Source organism: Papaver somniferum, chromosome 10, assembly GCF_003573695.1.
Source record: "Papaver somniferum cultivar HN1 chromosome 10, ASM357369v1, whole genome shotgun sequence".
In the NCBI taxonomy this organism is placed as follows: domain Eukaryota; kingdom Viridiplantae; phylum Streptophyta; class Magnoliopsida; order Ranunculales; family Papaveraceae; genus Papaver; species Papaver somniferum.
Genome location: NC_039367.1, coordinates 9331059 through 9353557, shown reverse-complemented (window position 1 = coordinate 9353557; position 22499 = coordinate 9331059). Strand labels below are relative to the sequence as shown.

The following is a 22499-nucleotide window of genomic DNA, read 5'->3' as shown; positions in this document are numbered from 1 at the left end:
ACATGATGATGTCAGTAGTTTTAAATAATTTAAATATAATTTATTATTCGAACTGCTTAAATTTTTCAATACTATATATTTTAAAATATTTACATAAAAGTGTTTTAAATTTATCTTTTTATCAAACAAACAAAAGAGAAATTTTGTTTTTCGCCACAAGCTTATGGAGTCATTTCTTTCTGTTAGAGCAGTGCTTAATCGAACTTGCAAGCGTTGCTATCTCAAGCTTGTTTGTTAAGTTTAGTTGATCAAAACTATATACTTGATTTATAGTTTACTTATAGCTATGTCTCGGATTAGGATAGAATGTGTAGTTGAGCTTTAGACTTTATGGCGTTCACCAATTGAAGATGAAGATCTACTAAGGAGCTTGGAGGAACTTCATTAACAAAAGATATGTGGAGACTAAAAGCTTATCTATCACTCAGAAGTTTATTCTATTATATCTTCTAATGAGACTAAGTCGTATAACTATACAAACTTTTACATTATACACATTTGATATTTCGAGCTGAGTTTATCTCGCGTATCTATTTATCGAAATATGTGTTGTAAGCTTTTTGCTTTAACTATGTTCATCATTATTCTTGATGAGTTTAGTTGGAGACAATCTATTTGTTGGAAACTAAATATTAAGTCAAAAGATGATCATGTGAAAATTGTCTTGAAATATCTTACATGATTTGTGCGAGACAATCATTTGATGTCGACTTGGAAAGCTTCGTATTGATCATTCGATCACTTGAAAATTACTTGCAGCTAATGGTTTGTATGAGACAACTATTGTCATATTATAAGGATGTTTCAATGATTGAAATGAGAGTTTAGAACAATTAACCATGTCTGGATACAACACGGTATGCATACCTAGTATGAGAAATGTATTGTTATAATTCATGTCTGGGAACCTTGTTTGCGTATCTAGTATGCGAATGGTTCTACCTGAGTTGGGTCTGGGACGGCTGTTCATGCACCTGGTTTGCGAATGAATCAACAGGCCAAGGTCCGGAGCTGCTGTTTGTGTTCCTGATTTGCGAATACAGTGGTTAAGTTCTCAAATCGGTTAAGTATGATTCTCATACTCATGAACTAATATATTTATGAATTAAGGAATGCAATCTTTGCAAACCGTGGATTAATAATGTTCATGAATTGATTCTTGTATAAGTATTTTGTACGATTACGAATCAATTTGATTTTGTTTCAATTTGTTCATATATATTTCTATGAGATAGTGAACAATTGAACAACTCTATGTGAAACACAATTAGATTCATTTGATTATCTTTTATGATTGATTGATCATCATATTTGATCTAGCAGCGTTAGATGAATATGGTTAAGAAAAAAGTGTTCATATGGCTAACTTCGGTTAACTGTTATTGAGCCAACTCAATATACGCATTTAGGTACGGTTACTCATATATAAATGAATGCATATTTCATTTGTGTGTAACAAGCTAAGACTATCTAACGGTGGAGATTAATTGCTTTACTTCTAAGTAGACTTATCTTGAACCTTAAATCAGGATTTCATCTAAAGGTGAATATTGAATGCTTTGTTACTAAGATATCTTAGCTTTGATTGTAAGCAACCCAGATTTGAAAGGCTATATAAGGGAGAACTCTAGCAACTAGAAAACCTAATCCTGGCACCTTCATGTGTCCTAGTTGCAAACTAGAGTCGGTTCTCATTTAACCTAGGTTTTTCCAAACCCATTATTATAGGTTAATGACTTGAAGACTTCATTTGGGATTCGTGAAGCCAAATCCAACTATTTTCTCTGTAGTTGCGTATTCTGATCTTACTTATTCTATTGTGTTGAGTACTATCTTCACAAAACGATATAGTATATGTAAAACTGGAAATACAAGTTTTGCTATTGGGACCGGTCCTGAAAGACATCCCTATAGGGGTCGATCACGCTATAGATCCCTAATATAAATTGGACTACCAATTCCATTGATTTATCTCAACTACGAAACAAGTTTCGCAAGTCTACTTCCTTAAACTCATGTAGTTTAACATAGTTTTCTAAGTAGGGAATCAATCCTAAGTTCATTACACAATCTAGTAACAAGTTACAAACATAGTGTCTATGACGTAATTACGAAGTTCAAAAGATAAGTGTTACACTTCGTAATTTAATATACATAAGTAGTGATGCAACTTGTATATTCTTCCTTCATACTTTGATCATAATGAAATGATCAAGTCTCTAATACTAGAATTTCATATATACATATAACTTTGCCTGTTATTTTTTCAATCAAAACGACATGAAAGTAACATAGATAGAAATAGAAACAAGTCAAATCTTGTATTACTAACCTGCGACAGAAGGATGATGTGTTCATTGATGTTGATACATTTTCAGATTCTCCAGGTTCTTCAAAGTAATACTTGTATGACTTAACATTTACAGACTTCCTAGTCTACCCTAATGAAGTTGATTCTAGTAATTCTAATCAAGCGACCTTAAGTTTTGGAACTAAAATATGACAATCAAACTTGACATGCCAACGCTTGGCGGGTTCAAACGATCAATTCTCTAACATAACTCCATTATGCTTTAACAACTTATCTTGGATATTATTTTAGTTAAAATGATAGATAGGCGATACAACCTAGGTATTAAATTTTATAGATCTGATCTGATATATCTCCCTCTTTCCCCTAAAAGAAGGAGTATCCTTTGATAAAGATACTGGATTTCAGCTAATGATCTAGGTGATATCTACTCCACATTTTCTGACCAGTTGACACTTTTAAAGTTTGAGTATTTAATAATTATTCTCTCAAAAAATATTAGTCGTTAATTTAAGAGAGATAAAAGAGTTACTGCTGCTAATATAAGCACAAGTTTTCACACTAAGTGTATTCTTCACCCTTTTCGAAAATCGAAGAGTTTTTTTGTTTGGGGTTTTCTTCACTCTTTTTCGGAAACTTAAAAGTTTAACATTATTTTAATATATCGTTTACTTTATGACTTGCAATAGTCATCTATTGTTATACATGTCGTTAAGTGTGACTCGTAAGTGGGGATAGTGAATCCATTTAGTCGGTCATGTATTTTCACTTTGCTTTCCTTATATGTAAGAAATCTTGGATCTGCAAATTTATTTACCGCCCTTTCTTCTCCTCCATAAGCTCCGAGTTTAAAAATTCAAACTTTTTCTTCAGCTTTTTTACGGTTTCAGAAGTTCTTCTTTCCCCTCATATCTTTAATTAGTGACATAAAGTGTATATGAATATATCGTTCCTCTTCCTTTCTGTAGAGGATAAAATATATCATCTACCAACAAACTGACAGATAAAGAGCTCATGTGTTGAAAAACTTATAAAGAACCTAAAGTTTTCAGTGACAACCCGAGTTCAGATGAACTAACTGAAAACCTGAGTTCAGGTTAACTAAGTAAAGACTGGAGTTCAGCTCCACTAAGTGGATACCTGAAGTCAAGACTTAAGTTAAAGATATGGAATCTGGACGAGAAAGTTGAGATCTGAAGTAGAATTCCAAGGGCACAGATGTAGTTTAATTATTATTTGGTAACCGACTTAATGTAACCGCCTTGAAAATTTTATAGTTACCCACTTGCAAAGAAAAGTGAGGGATCTTTTATTCTAAAATTTCTTTCTCATGAGAAATAATGTAAACTCCCTGTAACCTAAAAATCCATTCATGGAAAAACACCAAAACCATCATTGTTGTAGATCTTTAACATCATACCATGTAATTCTCGTGTTCTTTACAATCTGTAATTATCATTAACTTGTGAAAGGTCCAAAAAATGCATCATCAAAAATTAGAACAGCAACAACATGTGAATGAATAAGGTACATGCAAATCAAGAACCATTCATGTCTACTATATCCAAATCATTAATGAAAAAATATAGAATTAGTATATATACTAGATGTTTTTGAATCTTCTAGCAATTTATCAAGTGTTATTCAATATTTGTTTCAACTTGTTCTTCGACAACTGATTGTATACTTTATGATTCATCAACAAAACTTTCTTCTAGCTTCCGTTTTTACCTATTAATCTTGTTCTTCGACAATTAATTTTTTAGTTCATGCACAAATTATGTTATGTGCTTGAACTTGTTCGAATTGAAACGTAAATGATGTTTTTTCCCAAAGAAAAAATCCATCAAAATTGAACTTTTCTCTTGGCGATTTGTTTGCAGTTGGTTGTAGTCGTGGTTTTCATAGAGATTATTTTCAAATTTTAATTACGTTTTTTATTTGATTTAATCATGATTTCTGGTCGTAGGGGGTAATAGTTCGTATGAGAGAAGGTGTTTTTGAACGGGCAATTTACTGAACGAGAGGGCTAAAGGTTGTTTTGAGAGAAAAAAATATAATTTTTTTGAAGCATGAACTTTATTTAACTACTAAAAGGCTATTATACCCAAAGATTCATCAATTACATATGGATTGGTATGTAGTCCATGTATCTCTAGCAGCATGACATTGCAACAGAAAATGAACAGCAGTCTTTGGATCAAAGACTGATGTTGGAATTGAGCATGTGGCTATGATTTTGAGTGGCGAATATCGAAATATCTTCGGTCAATGTTTTCCACAAGAAAATTTGTATATTTGATGGACACGACAGTGTCCATAGGAACTTTGATGGAAGTAAAGGATTTTAAATATTTAATCAAAGGTAATATGGTCTTGTTAAAATTTGGGTGGTTTCTAGAACAATTTAAGGTCATGAGAATAAATTTCTTCGTTTAACAAATAACCCTATAACCATGAGAGTAATACACATATTTTCCATGGTTGTCAGAATATTTCTTTTTGTTAAATAATTATAGTTCCTCTATGAGTACGTTTCTAAAACAAGATATTTTATGTTTAAGATAGAAAAAAAACTCCACATGGTAAATTTGAACAGTGTGACCATAAAATTAAACTTCTTTGGCTGATTTCGTTCTCTGTTTCTCAGCCACATGCCACATCAAATAGATAAGAATGCCACTGGGACTAAGGTCCCACATGCTTAGATGGAACTTAATTGGGTAGTTTATAAGTCAATGGGAACCCTCAATTTGTACATCGTATTTAGAGTAGAGTTCTACCCATGAGCTTTATGACGAGTTCGGGCTGGTACCCTAACATTTGGTATCAGATCCAACCACCATTATCCATGCACGCTCCATAGAAGGGGTGATCTATAGATCCATGCCGCTCCATGGAAGGGGTGAGCTATAAGATGGATTAAGGTGTTGTGCACCTACGTATGGGCATGGTTACCACCACATTGAATACCGGTAGTCTCGCTCTACAGAAGGGGTGACCTATAGTCTGGATTAAGGTGTGATGCACCTATGTTTGGGCATGGTTGACACCACATTGAATACTGGTAGTCGAGTGGAGCCGTCATAAGGAAACGGCTACCGCCGGGACAGTATCGATAAAGTGGGCCAACGAGGACGTTGGGTCTGGAAGCGTGATGGAATATTGGGACTTAGTCCCGTATTGCTTAGATGGGATCTAATTAGGTAGTTTATAAGTGATTAATTTTATAATTCTTCCTTTCATTCTAACATTTTCCTTTCATTCTGGTTAACTTTTACTCAAATTAAGTTTTAAAAGAATCTTTTGTTCCCATGTCTAACTAATTTTTTGTGTTTTTCTCTATTTTTGCAGTGTGTTTCAATTTTAATGGCATTTGCCGATTCAAATGAAGTGGTCATCGCATTTGTTGTTATTGTTATTCTGCTCGTTGTATCAAAGGAATATGTGTGTTTGCGGTTAAAATCTCATGGCATTTTCCTTCTTCTTGGTACTTCCAGTATGATTGCAAGATGCAGAAATAGGTTAGATCCAACCTAACTCAGCCAAACTCAGTTCGTTTCAAATGCTACATTAAAGTCCGCCTCTTTGTAAATTCAAAAATTCGAAATTTAAATCTTAGTTACCTTCTTTGGGGAATGTTTACTTGCTCAATTCTATACCTTTTCATAACTGAATCAGTAAATATAGCGGGAAAAATCATATTTGGTACCTATCTTAGGAGAAAAATTATCTTCATTCAATACCTAAACCCTAATCCTGTTTTGAACCCTAATCCCTTATTGAATATATATTCTTGTCACATATTTAATCTCTTCTCAAGAAAACCAATCAATACTAGTCCACACTTTTCAATGGCTCAATCACATGATAAGGTGGCAAAAGAAGTTTCAAGTCTTTCTGACAAATTGAAAAAGACCATCCTAGAAAAAAATGGTTTATCGACTGAATTGATTCTTCATGATAATGAGCTCTTTTTCGAACAAGAAAAAGATGAAATTGAGATTTCCCTCATTGGGAAAATCATCATAGAAGGCAGTATCTCTGACAAGAAGGTTGAAAATAATATGAAACTTATGTGGGATTTTATTCCAGAAGAGGAGGAAGTTAGAGTCTTTGAGTTGGAACAGAACATTATGGTATTTACCTTCAAAAAGTGGGATCAACTGAATATTGTTTTTAAAACAAGGCCATGGAGTATTGATGGACATATTATTGTGTTTCACCACTATTATGCTACTATGAACTACAAGGATCTAGACTGGGAGACTCAAGATTTTTGGATCTAGGTGAAACATTTGTTACCTGAGCATATGAATCAAAAAGCAGTGCATGATATGGGAGAAACTATGGGTGAAGTGAGAACTATTGAACCAAAATCAGGCTTTCCTCCAACCGGTGATGTATTTAAAGTCTGTGTCAAAGTCAACCTGTCCACCCCATTAAGAAGAGGAGCTTTAGTTTTTACAGCTGCTGGATCTACTAGATGGATAAGGTTTTTTTATGAGAGACAACCTCATAAACTTTGTAAGAAATGTTTTGTTGTGAAACACTCCAAAGCTAAGTGTGGAGATATTGCAGTTAAGTTGGTAGAAATTCATGGAGAACCACTAAAATTTGGGAATCTCAAAAAAGGAAGCAACAAGTCAAATATGCATGCCAAAAATACAATTCCAGCTTCTAGTTCATATAACAAGAAGGTCATAAAGCATACTCCATTTGTTCCCCCAAAAGATGGTTGGATGATTAAGGGATTTAATGAACACAACAAGGTTGATGAAGTTGTTGATAAGATATCCTTAGAGGTTGAGAGTGCTAGGTTAGGTAAAAGGCAAATAAGTATTCCTACTCCTATGAACCCAAATCCTATGACTGATTCTGCATCCTCCACTCATACTGGGAAGCAACTCAAGGATTCCACAACAATGATGATGGCCACTGTCGCAAATGAGCAAGTTTTTGCAAATCTTGAACACACTAGCAACACAAATGGAGAAAACCAGGTACACCTCAATTCTTTGTACTCAAATATTTCCTATTTTCTCATTTATCAAACTACTTTATCCCTTCAATTTTATAACCACTGCTTTTTAAACATGAAATTTCTCTCCTGGAATGTTTGTGGTTTTGTCAATAAAGACACAAGAAATCATCTGCAATCCATAATTAGAGCTCATGACCCTAATATCATTTTCTTATAAGAAAGTAAAAATCAAGTTAAAAGAATGCAATTTCTTACATCTAGATTTAAATTCCCAAACATAATATTCCATAATCCAGTTGGCCAGTATGGAGGTATCTGTGTTATGTGGAAGGATGGTGTTGATCTTAAGATAGTGGATAATAACTACAATATCATTAACGGTCTTGTTAAGCTTGATTCTATATACTCTCCTTCTTTGGTTTCTTTCATATATGGTTCCTTCAATAATAATGATATAAATGCTCAGTGGAGTTATCTAGATGATATTAGAGTGAATCATCCTAATACTTGGATTCTTTTAGGGGACCTAAATCTAATTTTTTCTACTGATGAAAAGGAAGGTGGCAATGCACCTCTTCAATCTAAACTTGATTATGCTAATGCTCTTTTACATAATAAAGGACTTCATAACATGCAATATATTGGTAATCCCTTTACATGGACCAATAGGAGAGATAATGATGCTTTGATATTGGAAAGACTAGATAGAGATTGTGTAAGTCTTGACTTCCATAACAACAATAAAAATGCTGGTCTTTATCATTTAACTTCCTTTGCTAGTGACCATTGCCCCATCTTGCTTGTAACATCAGAACTTGATAATAGCACCAAAAAACCTTTAGAGTTAATAAAGCTTGGTTTAGTGACAGTTCTCACTCTGAACTTATTAAGGCTAATTGGGGTAAACAGGTTTCTGAGTTTAATGCTTTTAAACTCACTAGGTACCTTTTTGATGCTAAACATGTGCTTAGAGACTGAAATTACAACCATTTTGGTAATATTAACACACAAATTATTGAAGTTCAGTCAGAACTAGCTATGTTAACTAGAAATAGAGGAATGCAAAACTCTAGTCAGGTGCAAGAATTGACTGCTAGACTTAAGTTATGGTACACTGCTGAAGAAGATTATTGGAAACAAAGGAATAGAGATGCTCATTTGAAACTTGATGATAGGAACACAGCCTAATTTAGAACGAGAAGAACCCAAATTGATTCTATACAAAATAGGAATGGTGTGTGGTTATCTGACGAGAGGATATAACAACTGAACTTTTAGAACATTTTGCTAGTATGAGTAAAACAACCAATCCTGATAATCCTGATGCTTACTTGTATAATGCTTCTCCTTGCATTAATATTGGTGATAATAATATGCTATGTGTTTCTCCAACTCATGATAAAGTGAAAAATATTGTTTTTGAGATAAAACCATGGACCACTCCTGGTCCAGATGGTTTTCCTGCAGGTTTCTATCAGCTTATGTGGGATATAGTAGGTAATGATGTTGTGAATATGGTTAAAACCTTTTTTGAATATCAACATATTTTAAAACAACTTAATCGTAATTTCATTACTCTTATACCTGAAACTTCTTGCCCTAAAAGTCCAGTTGATTTTAGACCTATCAGTTTATGTAATGTAGCTTATAAAATCATTTCTAAGTTACTTGCATTCATTGCTAGTAGGTTCATACAGGACAATATTATAATATCTCATGAGATGGTTGATTCCTTGAAAAAAAAAAAACTAGAGATGGTGGCATTACCATCAAACTAGATATGAGCAAGGCTTTTGATAGGGTGGAATGGTCCTTTTTGATAGCTAACTTAAGAGCTCTTGGCTTCTCTGATGTGTTTACTATAATGATTGAGCAATGCATATCAACTGTATTTACATCCATTCTTCTCAATGGTTCTCCAGGTAAGATTTTTTATCCACAAAGGGGTCTTAGGCAGGGAGATCCTTTATCTCCCTACCTCTTTATCCTATGTATGGAAGCCCTTTCTAGGTCTCTAAAATCTGCAGAAAATTCTCATCTTATTCCTGGGTTTAAGGTAACCAAAAATATCCCTGCTATTAGTCATTTATTTTTTGTTGATGACTGTATTATTTTTATTAAAGCCAGGATAAGAAAAGCCAATCATTTAGCAACTATCATTGACCAGTTCAGTAAGTACTCTGGTCAAGCTGTCAATTTTGAGAAATCTGTTGTTGCTTTTAGTCCTAAAGTTCCAGGTAATATCAAGATTACTATCTCTAGTATTTTGTAGATCAAAAGAATGGCTTTGCAGGAAAAATATCTAGGTGTTCCTCTTTTGCTACAGAGAGATAAATCTCAATCCTTTGCTCATCTGATAGATAGTTACCGAAAGTATTTACCAATTTGGAAAAATACTTTTCTTGCTCCTCCAGGTAGGACTATTCTTACTCAATCAATTCTAGGTAATATGGCTAATCACCACTTAGATGTATTCCCAATGCCCAAAAAAAATTACTGACAAGATGGACTCTGTCCAAATGAACTTTTTTTGGGGTAAAAAACAGTCAGGTGGGGGTATTTACCCGAAGATATCGCATGATGTGGCCCTTCTTAGAGATTTAGGAGGTCTTAACATTAGAAGAACAGATATTAAAATCTAGCTCTCCTTACAAAGCTAGCATGGAGGATGGTTAATCAGCAGGATGATCTTTGGGTTCAAATTTTTTAGCCTGTAAATATTTTGGTTCTTCTAATCCCTTAACTGATGATGTGTCTACTCAGGGTTCCTGGGTTTGGAGAGGCATTTGCCATGGCTTGGAAATTGTTAGGAAACATTATGTCTGGGAAATAGGAGATGGCAATTCGGTATCCATTTGGAAGGATAACTGGCTGCCTAGGAAATATGGACCCCCACCATCTACTGATTATTCTTCCAGTGTGAGTTATGTCAGTCAACTCATTAATAAGGACATTAATGATTGGAAAATTGATATTTTGCAGGTGATTTTTGATCAGACAATAGTCAAGGAAATCACTACTATCAAGATTCCTTTCACTGGAAATGATAGATTAAGATAGAAGCCTTCCCACAATGGTTACTTCTCTGTGAAGTATGCATACAGAGTTATTTTAGATGATACTCTATTGCACCAACCTACAAGAAACAATTTAAACATTAACTGGAATTCTTTTTGGAGGGTTAAACTTCCCCCTGGAATCCAGCATTTTCTTTGGCTCTGTTTGCATTTCTGTCTTGCTACTACGGATAGAATTTCCAGGTTTACTAAGCATAAAAACAGTTCCTGTCTTGTCTGCAACAATAATATTGAGTCTATGCATCATTTACTTATTGATTGCCCTGTAGCTGTGAGAGTGTGGAGTTCTGTGAACCAAAATCTTCATCATACTATTAGTAATCTTGATTTTCATATCTGACTTTGTTCCATCTTTAGCATTAACAATGCAGGTGTGCAGTTAGATCAGAGGGCAGTTGAATATGTTGGTTTTATAACTTGGTAACTGTGGAAAGCAAGGTGCACAAAAATGTTTGATAATGTTCAGACATATGATAGGATAATAGCAGGGAATGTCACTAAACATTTAGAGGAATGGAGATCTTATTTAGCTGGCAGTCAATCTATTGTTTATAATGTTTTACTAGTTAATTAAGTGTGGCAGGCACCAGCTTTAAATGTGGAGAAGATTAATTTTGATGCTTCATTTATAGATGAGAATGTTTCAATAGGTATTGGACTAATATCTAGAAACCATGCGGGTGAATGCAATGGAGCGCGATGCATCCCAAAAATTGGAGTAGATGCGGAGCAAGCAGAAATGTTGGGAGCTTTGGAAGCAGTTCTATGGGCTAAGGAAATGGGGTTTAGGAATATTCATTTAGCAGGCGATTGCTTGAATGTAGTGAATGCTATTCAAGGCCACTCAACAGCCGTGAAATGGACTACAAGTAGTATAATAAGGGATATTTTATTTTCTTTCAGATTTTGAAACATGGACATGTACACATGTCCATCGTAATGCTAATAATAATGCCGACTCTTCAGCAAAGTATGCAAGAGTACTGCTTGATAAAGCAGATTGGTATGTAAACTGGCCCGCCTAGATTGATAAATTAATCCATGGCGGACCAAAACAGTTATTTATAATTTCATTGAATTCCAGTTTTCCTATTAAAAAAAAGGTAGTTTATAAGTCAATGAAATCTCATGTGCTTATGACCAGTTGGAGTTGGTACCCTAACATAACAATAACAACACATAACAATAACAACGGCCCCACTGCTATGAAAGTAGATTGTCCACAGAGGCCACGAGTTCAATCACGTGAATCTAAGAAGTTAGGAGAAACATAGAGAATTTCGACTAAAAATCACGTGAATCTAAGAAGTTGAGAGAAACATATAGAGAAATTAGACTAAAGAAACTTGACATAGAGAATTTTATTGTCCTACGGTTTAGTAAGAAAGTTGAATAACGGAGAGTAGAGATATACACAAAGTCCTAACACAAATTCTGATTCCTAAACAGATTGGACAAATTGTATTTTTGTTTCCGTTCACCATAAATATTACGGTTGACTTAATTGCTTCAAAAAGCCTTTCCATGATTTCTAGAAAGCTTATTATCTATCTACACTGAATCAGCTGTGGCCGAGCTAAGGCTTCAACCAGCTGCTGCTTCGTATCGACACACACTATCGTATATTTTTCCTTTGATTAGTTTCTCTGCCAGTCTCTGATTCTTTACCATTGCAAGCTGAAAAGATAAATAATCAAGTGTGCACAATTAACTTGAGGGTGTAAGAAGGATCTGGTCTTGCAGTGTGTGGTTCTACAAGCTCATATGTAGAACCTAGTTTAGCAGTAATATTTGCTCTATTTATCCATTACCTTTAGAGTATCGCATTTAAAACGTTCATTGAAATTGGTATGCAGGGCACGACCCATCCCTTCCAATATTATCTGAAAAGAAGAAAACAGGTGAAAGGTGATCATACCAATATTATACATTACTAGAAAGTTCATTTTCATCATCAAAATGAAAGAAAGAAACGAAGTAGCTGATGGAATCATATCTTACAAGGTCAGCATCCTTTGCAGCGGCCGCAAGTTCAGAGCTGACCTGTCGGAAGTCTATACATGGACTTCCACATCCATTCTCAACAACCATTAAAGGAGTTGAAGACAAGCTATCTTTTGAAAGATCTTGGATGTTTGTCATTGCATCCACTAATAGACCTCCAGCTTCAGCAGCTTTGCGGAGGATATCACAATGCTGTGATATCATAAAAATACTTGATTAAAACAGAGATATTAAAGGAAGACGGTGTGATAAAAGAATAAGGACACTGATGAGTTTTTTTTCCCATTATCTGACGCAAACCTTGGCAGCCTCGGCTACTATTTCCGGAAGCTCCATAGCAGTTACATCGTTTAATGCAGGAAGCGAGTTAGCCACCAATACAACCTACAAAACGATCTCAGTTATAGTTTTGTACGGTTAAAGAATTGTATCTGCAAAAGGTGATCTCTAAAATTACTCGATGGAACACTGATTTCTCCTGATCAAGTTGGGGTGCTCAACCAGGTGGAACGGGTATTTTCCAGATGATGAGTTCAACAAGTTGTGATTCACCACATTGTTCAAATGCAAAAAAATATCACCTCAGTTCCACGTCGGAGGAGTTCACGTGCTAGTGGAAGCATCCCGAGAACAATGTCGGCACCGGAGTTGTCTACAAAGAGCAATGCTCTTTTATGAGGGCGAGGCTTCTTGTCTCCGGAACCCAGCATTCTCTCTTTAAACAAATCATAGTCATCCACCTAAAAGCATAACACCGAGCAATTATTGACTACAATTTTCTTATCACTGAATTGTAAATGGTAGAACTTAAAATCATGATATTTCAAATACACTCAACAAAAGCATCTTTTCTTGCCTGCCATGGCCGTTGCATCTTCTTTCGACTCATACGATAAATTTCAATGATGGTTCCTTTATGATAGAGCTCAACGCATGCACGAGATCCCCAATCAAAAATATTTGCAGCAAGAACACCTTCAATTAAAGCAAGTAGTCTCGATTCCTACAAAAGAAACAAGATGAATTCATATAGCTATTCATTTAGAAAGCAACAGCACCAAGGGAGAACTTCAGAAAATGATAGAAAAGCAAAACGATGTTTATTGTGATCATGTTAACAAGACAGCAAATGTGGCATGGTTGCACCAAGTCAAGTTCTCAAGACAACAGAAAAATATAATTCTATACCTCATTCATACCATCAAGCTCCGTAAGAAGGTCAGACAGAACTGCAAGGGACGCTTCATTTTCCCTGTCACATGTATGATATGTACCAGTAAGAATGTATGGAAACATCAAACTCTAGTTTCTAATTTTTATTAGTATATTATTACCTCTGTTTTATGGACCTATAGGCATCGACAAATTGGAACTCCCTCAGGCATTCTTCACGTAGCTCCAAAAGATTGGCAAGTCCTAGTTTCCCATAAGCAGCAGGTTCTTCCATCAACCTGCATAAGAAAAAGAAATGACGGCCGGGTAGATCATAAATGCATCCCATCCACCAGCAGATCCTAGCATGCCTACCGAACTGTTTGTAAAGAGATCGGGATATTATATACAGGTCACCTTGCCAAGTGAGCAGAAAATGCACGAGCAAATGCGTCACCCCTTCTTTTAGCATCATCAGTTCCACCTTCACTGGCAACCGCCTACCACAAAAAAGGAAAAATATTGTACATCCAGTGGCACATATACAAACAACTGAGGAAGGAAAAAAAAACAAGGAAAAGGAGAGCGAAGTATCTGGAAGAATAAATTCATCGCATATCAGTAACACTCCAGAGATATCTACCTTATCAACAAGATCAGGTAAATGCTCTGACAGTACAGTGAACCAGTACCTACAGCAATATATTCCCATTTAAGCTCAAGAAAATACAACTATGATCTACCATTAGGTATTTTAACAGAAGAGAGAAGGTTAGTAGCCTACTCAAGCTCACTGTGATCCGAGAGATCGATAGTATTAGGCTCATACCTGTAAAATAAGAGGTTATTTAACAGTAAGGAACAAAGCTTATAATGAGAAGGCAGCCAGAAAATATCTTTGTGCATGTCAAATATAAAGTAACAAGCTTATAAATGCTTTCAGAAGCGGGACGCATAGAAGATCATCAATTGGCAGTTTTCTACTTGAAGATAAAGCCTGAAGAAAGTAAACATACGCTCTTGAATCTGCCAATAGGGGAAATACATCCAGTGTGGGTACCAGATGAAGTACTCCAACATTAAGAGCTGCATCATCAGACCGCAAGGTGTTTCCTTTTGATGAAGGACTTTCGAAGCCTCCAAGACCTGTGGTCCTAGGCGCAGCCATTGGAACAGGAGCAAGAATCTCTGTTCCTTTCTGCACGAATTTCTCCATCCATGAAATCTGTCCAAAACATCCACTAATTTGAATATTGACATTGACATAGGCTCTCGTTATTTTTTTTTAATAGATGCTTAATGACTTTAAATGTTACGCTAGCAGAACATGGGCACATGAAGATAGCAACCAAAAGTTTGTAATTCAACCAACATTCTAAACAAGCTTTTGGAATGTTATATCATACACATAAAGGCTTTATGACAATTATCTATTAAAACATTTACTTGCCTTCTCACTCAAACCCGCTAGTGGAGGACCATGAATGGTTCCTCCTACATAAGGTGCACCCATTGGAAATCGTTCTACCAATTGATGCGCCATCAAGTCATCAAGCCCATGCTTTTCATAACTCATGAATGCACCCAATGCACCAAGAAATCCCTCGTGCCGCAAAAACATAGCTTTTGCCGCACCCTGGGACCTACACGAAAAATTACCAGCCTTGAACAATATGGTCACATAAAATGGAAACCGAAGAGATCATGAAAGAGTCAGATTTGGATAGAGAAATAGATACCATAATACAACATTGAATAACTAGTTTGATATGCTAGTAAATGTTTAAATTGAGCATGACCAGAATAACATCGTGAAAAGCAAATCAACTGAAAAATGAAAGATACCTACAATTTAGCACATTAATTAAGCTCAATACAGAAATAATGATAGGAACGATATCTACCAGAAATGTACTGCAAAGGATATGGTGTCCATCGTATAAGCATGACCTCTTATGAAAAATCCTCCAAAAAAAATACGCTTCAACCCAAATCGAAGTGCATTTAAGTAAGCAATCTATTACCGAAAAAATAGAAACCATATTAGAAACATAAAGACTTGAAGTTATAACAGGCATCTTCAAGCTAAAAATCTATTCAGTTATAAGCAAATTACTAAATAAAAAACATTCCATATATTTCAGTTATAACCTGTCCAATATTATATGAAATCATCCGCAAAAGAGACAGGGATATATCTTCAGGACTATAGTCTTCAAGTTCCTTATTTTCAGAAATAGTTTTCCCAAAGCTGGAAGCAATAGTTGATGCTGAGAGACCAATCTGTGGCATTTCAAGTAGTGCAGCATTTGCTCAGGTCAATGTGGAAGTTGCAATAGAAAAAACTGTTATGTTCTCATCAAGTAAGATTTTTTAATTTTTTTTTAAGTATGCACCTTGGAATAATCCATACCACCATAGATATCTCCAACAAGCATGTCTATCACTTTGTTATCTCCTCGCTGACTTAACTCTAACAACTCGTCAAAGCTGGAAAATAGAATCAAACATGTAGAGAATTACATAAAATAGGTCTAGGGTTACACTCATGAAAAAGATATAACAAAAGACGCTTCTTCTATGAGAAAAAAATCAAAAACTGCAGTAAACTGTGTTATATCATAACAACCTCTTGCATTTCGTCAAAAGCTTTCCCAAGCCCCAATAAGTACCACCACCGACATTTGTCCCACTAACCCGCTGAAACGACCCATCGCCATCCACCTATATCATATCAAGATTGAGAATATCAAAAGATTTACTGAGCAGGTTCATACACTGACCCTAACAATTAATTAAGTGAATGATACCATTATATGTACCTTAATCATACTAACACCAGAGCCGATATTAACCAGGAGATAGGGAAATAAATCATTTTGGTCAATCTGAACAAACTCCTTCTGGCCTTCCATGTGTGTGAAAGCTTCGTGGCGGATTGCCTACTCAACAATTAGGAAAAATCTTAATAAACAGTAACGTCATATGAAATAAATCAAAGTCGGTGCAGCCCACTATATACCAGAAGATATTGTAGTTAATCTACGTTCTCTGAGGGAAGAAGTTTAACAAAGTTACAGACATGGAATTCGAAGTGCAGTACATGGAATTTGTATTGAAGAGAAAACTAAGGTGTCAGCATCCTACCTTTAGCAAAAAATCGGCTCCAGCCACCAGACAATCCATTTCATCTTCCTTGTCAAGACTAACCCCAAGCCTCTCTTTGAAGAGGTCCGTAAATCTGTATGCCCCACCACCTGTAGCCTGACCACAAACTCAGATTAGTTAAGTGAATCTGTGTGCTCAAAGGTAGATTAAAAGTCAAATATATTGAAGCACAAAAAGGAAACAGGAACTTATATGTAAAGAAAAGAGTCCCACGTATAGAATTTACCTTAATTACCGCATTATCATTGTTTGGAGCCTCAGAGCTCCAGCCCCGTGGATCAATCCCTACACATACAAAAGTAACTTCCATAAGAAAAGAGAAAAAAAATACTGACTATAAGAATTATAGTGCATTATGGCAGAAGTAAGAAAGGTTGGCTAAATTCTATACCGCCACGGTGAAGCTGTTTAGAATGGATAAAATCTAAACACTCGTTAATCTTCCGAGTTTCAAACTTCACGAAGTGAAGTCTTCCACCAAGAATAGGGTAACTCCTTCTACTACCGTTAGAAAGCCCCAGTCTCTCTTTCAGAGTTTTCTTTCGCTTATCGTCAACCAAATGATCCTCGTGCCTCGAGAAATAGATCAGCTTGATCAGAGATCCTAACAAATAAACCAAAAAATTTACCTCGAGACTCAGAAAGTACAAATATAAGATGCTAAAAGCATTTCAGAAATTATGAGTAATAATGCTTAAAAAGGGTAGAAAATGGTTAACAAAGAGTGCTATACTGTAGTCATCCAAACACACCATTCAATCACAAATTGCACAAAAGTCGGTGCATCCCATCCAGGTAAAACAATGTCTAACAAAAAGTTACATTAGATTATATGATCATCTGAACCACCAAAGTAGACTCGGAGATATGAGTCATATGACACAAATTGGATAAATGGGAGAAAATTGAGGAATTAACTGAGATTTAGCCTCATGGAAAAAAGGCTTTCTTTCGTAAGATGGCAAGTTAACACTCATCAAAAAGGTTCTAGTGAACAATCCCATTGACTCAGTCTGCTACAAATAAAATTGAAGAACAATCAAAACATTCTACGGAATGCCATGAATAAAGAAAGAAAAACACCAATGCGGCGGCTGGGAATGTTTGTCAACTCTTGAGAAAGGTGGTTTAGGAATTTGTAATATAGGGGCCCTTGAACAAAACGTAACTAAAGGTAAGGAAATGGCTTGGAATGTTAGGCAAAGAAAAGCCATATTATTGGTGAAAAGAATTGTAGAGTATGGCTATCCAAAACCAATTTTGAATGAAATGCAGAAATGCGATCATAACCATCACCTGAGATGAAAACTAGATGCATCACTTAAAACACACAGACGCTATCCAATTATACTTCACTACAAACCCACGAAGCAACCAACACAAGTATCATCAAAACAAACAAAACGGAAACCTCAATATTCATATTCTTTTATCTTACCTCCAATATCCAAAGCCAAATGAGAAATATCATCAGATTGATTAGGTAACAGAATTGCAGGGTCTCGCTCTTCAAAGTTCCCTTGAATTGCAGCTCCGCTAAGATCTAATTGAGGCCGAGAACTCGATCTATGAATCATTGTACTTGTTGGTGGTGGTGGTACTATATCATTCTCTCTTTCCTTCCCCTTTTCATCCTCTACTTTGATCTCTTCTTTCGATTTAGGAGGAATTAAAGTAGTATCCATTAATCTCAAGTCTCTATCAATAATCTGCCTAACCCTACTTGTGCTTCCAATCTTGATCGGTGGTGGGGTTTGTCTCACATCCAAAACCTGAAAAAAATTCTAGTCAATATCAATAACTTTAATCCAACGACCTAACTAATTGTAATTGTAACAACCCCAAGTAGCTCAATTGTACATAAAACTGAAAAAGATCGAAAGTTGCAATGGAAATCTAAACAATTTCTACTTTTTTTTTTTGAGAAGTTAAATATTTCTCAACCACCCAAAATCATGCACCGAATTCTCTATTCTGCATTAATTATGTTTACGCTACTAATGAATACGCACCTGAACATAGAACTGAAATTCTATTGAAAAATGCAAACTTTTTGGGTTTTTTCACATTTATCCCAATCCTGCAAAGTCTGCAACTGAGAACTATCACTCGCCTAAAAAAATTCTACTTTTTCCTACCTAGAAGATGCTGATTTGAATTTTAGTTAAATGCCGCAGGTTGAGAACCACCATGCTAAGGTTCTATCTGAACCTTACAAGGCCTATTCTTTTGGGTATGGCACATCAACTGGTTTGCCATTTTTACACCTATTATGGATACCGTAAAGTGGCAATCATAAGCGGCTATACCACTTGCACATACTATGGAGTCCCTAGCGAGCCATAGGAATATATTCCATCGCTCGATGGTCTTAAGAGCGCTCGCCGGTCAGAGAAGCAACCAGGGGTAGTCTTTTCGTCTCTCGCTGCTATCCGAGAAAGATGGAGGATCTGTTAGTGACTTCTCGAACGTCGTCCAGTTGTTTTTCATCCAATGGCCAGAATTTCCCACCCTATAAATTCTCAACTTCAAATTCATTTCAACTCACATAAGAATTTCTAAATCTCTTTAAAATTTCTCAAACTCACATTTTTTCCACACTTTTCATCACTCTTCCAATTTTTCAAAGAGCATGGTTGAAAATATGGATATGGCTGGGTTCATAGAAAACCAATATGTTGCATTAAATCAAACAATTGTTAACCGAGCCAATGTGCAAAATCTATTAGGATATATACTAGTAGTCAAGGTCATGTTGACTTGACTATAGTAGTCTGTCAGCAATGTATAAATACCTCTCATATATGTTTGTGTAACCTACCGAATTAATATCTTTGTAATAATAATTTCTCTCATTACTGTGTATTAACTTTATAATGGTATTATTGAGGTCGGTCAGGGAATTTCTCTGTAATAACAAGTTGTTGTTTTTCAATACGTATCTTTCACAGAGTGTGATTCAATCACGATTTAGATCAAATAAATCTTAAAAATTTTCTGATCTTCACCCACTTCTTGATTTACAATTTCAGTCATCTTCTTGTTTTCTTGGAATTTAGGGTTTTTCAATACGTTTCAATATCTTTCAGCTCATCAGAAACATCATTCTTTCATCAAATTTCATGTCGAGTACTAGAGGAATGATGAATAATCTTCAACAACAACAACAACAATTGAATCAAGATGGTGGTCCAACATCTTCCGCTGCTACTGCTTCTGTTAATGGAGATTCGGGGTATTTCTCTTTGCCTTTTAATAACATTGGTAATTTCATCTCAGAAAAATTAGATCATACCAATTTCTTATTATGGCAAGATCAATTTGAGTTTGTCTTAATAACTACGGATCTTTATGGTTATGTGAGTGGTGAAATTGTTGAACCTCCTTCAGAAGTCACTATTAATGGTATTACGAGTGTTAATCCAAGATGGGTATATTGGAGAAAGGCAGACGCTTTGTTGTGAGTTGTCTTAAAGCAACATTTACACCAACAATTTCAGGGGATGTTCTTGGAATGAGTTCTGATCAATAGATTTGGCAATACCTTGAAACTAGTTTTAGGTCTCAATTTGGTGCAAGACGTAATTTGCTACGTAATCAGTTACATGGGTTAAGAAGAGGATCTCAAATTGTTAGTAAATTCTTACATAATTTGAAGGTTATTACTGATTGTCTGGCAGCAATTAATGATAGAGTATCTGATGTTGATATTATGATGTATGCTCTTAATGGTCTTGGTAGAGACTATGAAACTTTTGTTATAGCTGCTCAAAATCGTCAAACACCTTATACATTTGGTGAATTAAAGGCTAGGTTGTTAACTTATGAGCAGTGGCTTAGTGATCAGCATCAGGGTCAAGAAGCTGGTTATGGTTTTGATACTACTCATCCCACAACATTTTACGGGAAGAATACTCATAATGGTGGTAAAAATGGTAAAAAGAATTTCAAGAATAATGGTTCAACTTCAAAGAGTGGGTCTTTTTCAAAAGTGGTGTTGGGTCTACTAGCTCTAGTGGGGATGTTTCTGATGGAGCTACAAGAAGACCATTTGTGGATTTCTCCACAGTGGAGTGTCAAATATGCAGGAAAACTGGTCATTTGCAAGTAGGTGCTTTTTTAGGTACCATCCACCAGTTACCAATACTAATGCTCAGTCTTTTAATGATGTTAGTGTACAAAATATGGAGCAAGCTTTCAGTGGTGTTCAGGTTAACTCAGCTATGTGTGATGATCCTTTTGGTGCTGCTTCTATAATTTGGATTTCTGACTCAGGGGATTCTATGCATATGACTGGAGAATCAATTATAATGGATCAGACAAAGTGGTTGTTGGTAATGGTAAAACTCTTGCTATTTCTCAAACTGGTAGTTCTATACTTCATACTTCTACTGCAAATTTCAAACTAGATAACATTTTATTAGTCCCAGAAATAGCTCAGAACTTATTGTCAGTAGCTCAGTTTACTTGGGACAATTGTTGCCATTTTGTCTTTGATCCTTGGAGTTATGAGATTAGAGATTTAAGTTCTCACACAATTTTGGCTCAGGGTAGAATGATCAATAACTTGTATCCAATTCACAATTTATCCTTTAGCTCAAATTGTCATTTTACATCCTTTTCTACTATGCTTGCTTCTTCTTCTGTTTGGCATAATAGATTAGGTCACCCAGCTAAGAAAATTTTGCATCATTTGAGCTCTAAGTCTATTTCTCTGAATTCTGAGTCCTCTGATTCTCTTTGTCATCCATGTCAAATTGTCAAAAGTAAAAGACTTCCTTTTCACCTTTCAAACACTCATGAATCCAATCTTTTAGCACTTATACATTATGATGTTTGGGGACCATCACCGGTGCTTTCTTATGCTGGCTATAAATATTATATTGTTTTCATAGATGATGCAAGTAGATTTCATTGGATTTATCCAATGAAGTTGAAAACTGATGCCTTAGACTGTTTTGTTCATTTCAAAAATCTTACTGAAAATTTGTTATATACAAGAATTCTGTGTTTTCAAACAGATAATGCCTGTGAACTTGCAAAAGGAGTTTTTAAACAATTCCTAGATTCTAAAGGTATCTTTTTAAGACTTTCTTGTCCAAACACACCAGAACAAAATGGTTTGGCAGAAAGAAAACATAGGCATATTACATAAATGGGTAATACCCTACTTTTTCACTCTTCTTGTCCTTTTTGGTTTATGCCTTTCTTACTGCCACATTTCTTATCAATAGAACTCCTACTCCTGTTTTATCCTTGAAATCTCCTTATGAGATTCTTTTTCATGTTTTACCTGACTATTCTTTTTTGATAATTTTTTGTTCCATTTGTATTCCATATCTTGGACAATATAGACCTGATAAGCTTCTTCCAAAGTCAGTAAAGTGTGTGTTCATTGGTTATAACCCTATGCATAAGGGTTATAGATGTTTTGATCCAATTTCTAAGAAAATTCATATATCTAGACATGTGATATTTGATGAGACTTGTTTTTGTTATGCATCTTCTTCATCTTCATCTATTCCATCTAGTGATAACTTACAAACATATTCTGAGTTAGAATCATTAGATTCTGCTATTATCCCAACTGCTGCTCCTAAGCCTTCTGTTGTCACTAGATCAATGCAAGGAATTTCAAAACCAAAACAGTTTCCTGATTTTGTCACTAATCATTCAGTTAAATATCCTATTCCAAATTATTTCACTTGTTCATTGGATACCATTATTGAGCCAAAATCTTACAAAGAAGCATCTAAGATTGTACAATGGGTAGGATCAATGAAAGATGAAGTTGAAGCTCTTA

At 35.2% G+C, this 22499-nt stretch overlaps 1 protein-coding gene across 1 annotated transcript; it reads right to left on the bottom strand.

Annotated features, from left to right (window-relative positions):
• Positions 1-11684: 11684 nt before the first annotated feature.
• LOC113317789 (pantothenate kinase 2-like) lies at positions 11685-18897 on the bottom strand. The gene is made up of 23 exons (XM_026565921.1): positions 18709-18897; positions 18135-18468; positions 17088-17300; positions 16923-16981; positions 16676-16792; positions 16351-16470; positions 16158-16252; positions 15925-16018; positions 15680-15811; positions 15433-15545; positions 14979-15171; positions 14545-14753; positions 14313-14357; positions 14172-14220; positions 13946-14028; positions 13711-13827; positions 13565-13628; positions 13233-13379; positions 12958-13116; positions 12677-12760; positions 12374-12568; positions 12184-12255; positions 11685-12049 (listed from the first exon to the last, which is right to left on the bottom strand). The coding sequence occupies exons 2-23, from the start codon at positions 18379-18381 to the stop codon at positions 11957-11959; spliced, it is 2700 nt and encodes an 899-aa protein (XP_026421706.1). The 5' UTR covers positions 18382-18468; positions 18709-18897; the 3' UTR covers positions 11685-11956.
• Between the last annotated feature and the right edge of the window lie 3602 nt (positions 18898-22499).

Bases quoted from the DNA above. Each gene is read 5' to 3' on its own strand.
- LOC113317789 (XM_026565921.1), bottom strand. From the start codon at position 18,381: ATGGATACTACTTTAATTCCTCCTAAATCGAAAGAAGAGATCAAAGTA. The intron at 13,380-13,564 runs GTATAGAATTAT...TTTCTTTTGTAG, and splicing joins AGCTTGATGGTATGAATGAG to GAATCGAGACTACTTGCTTT. The intron at 12,761-12,957 runs GTGATATTTTTT...ATCGTTTTGTAG, and splicing joins TCCTCCGACGTGGAACTGAG to GTTGTATTGGTGGCTAACTC.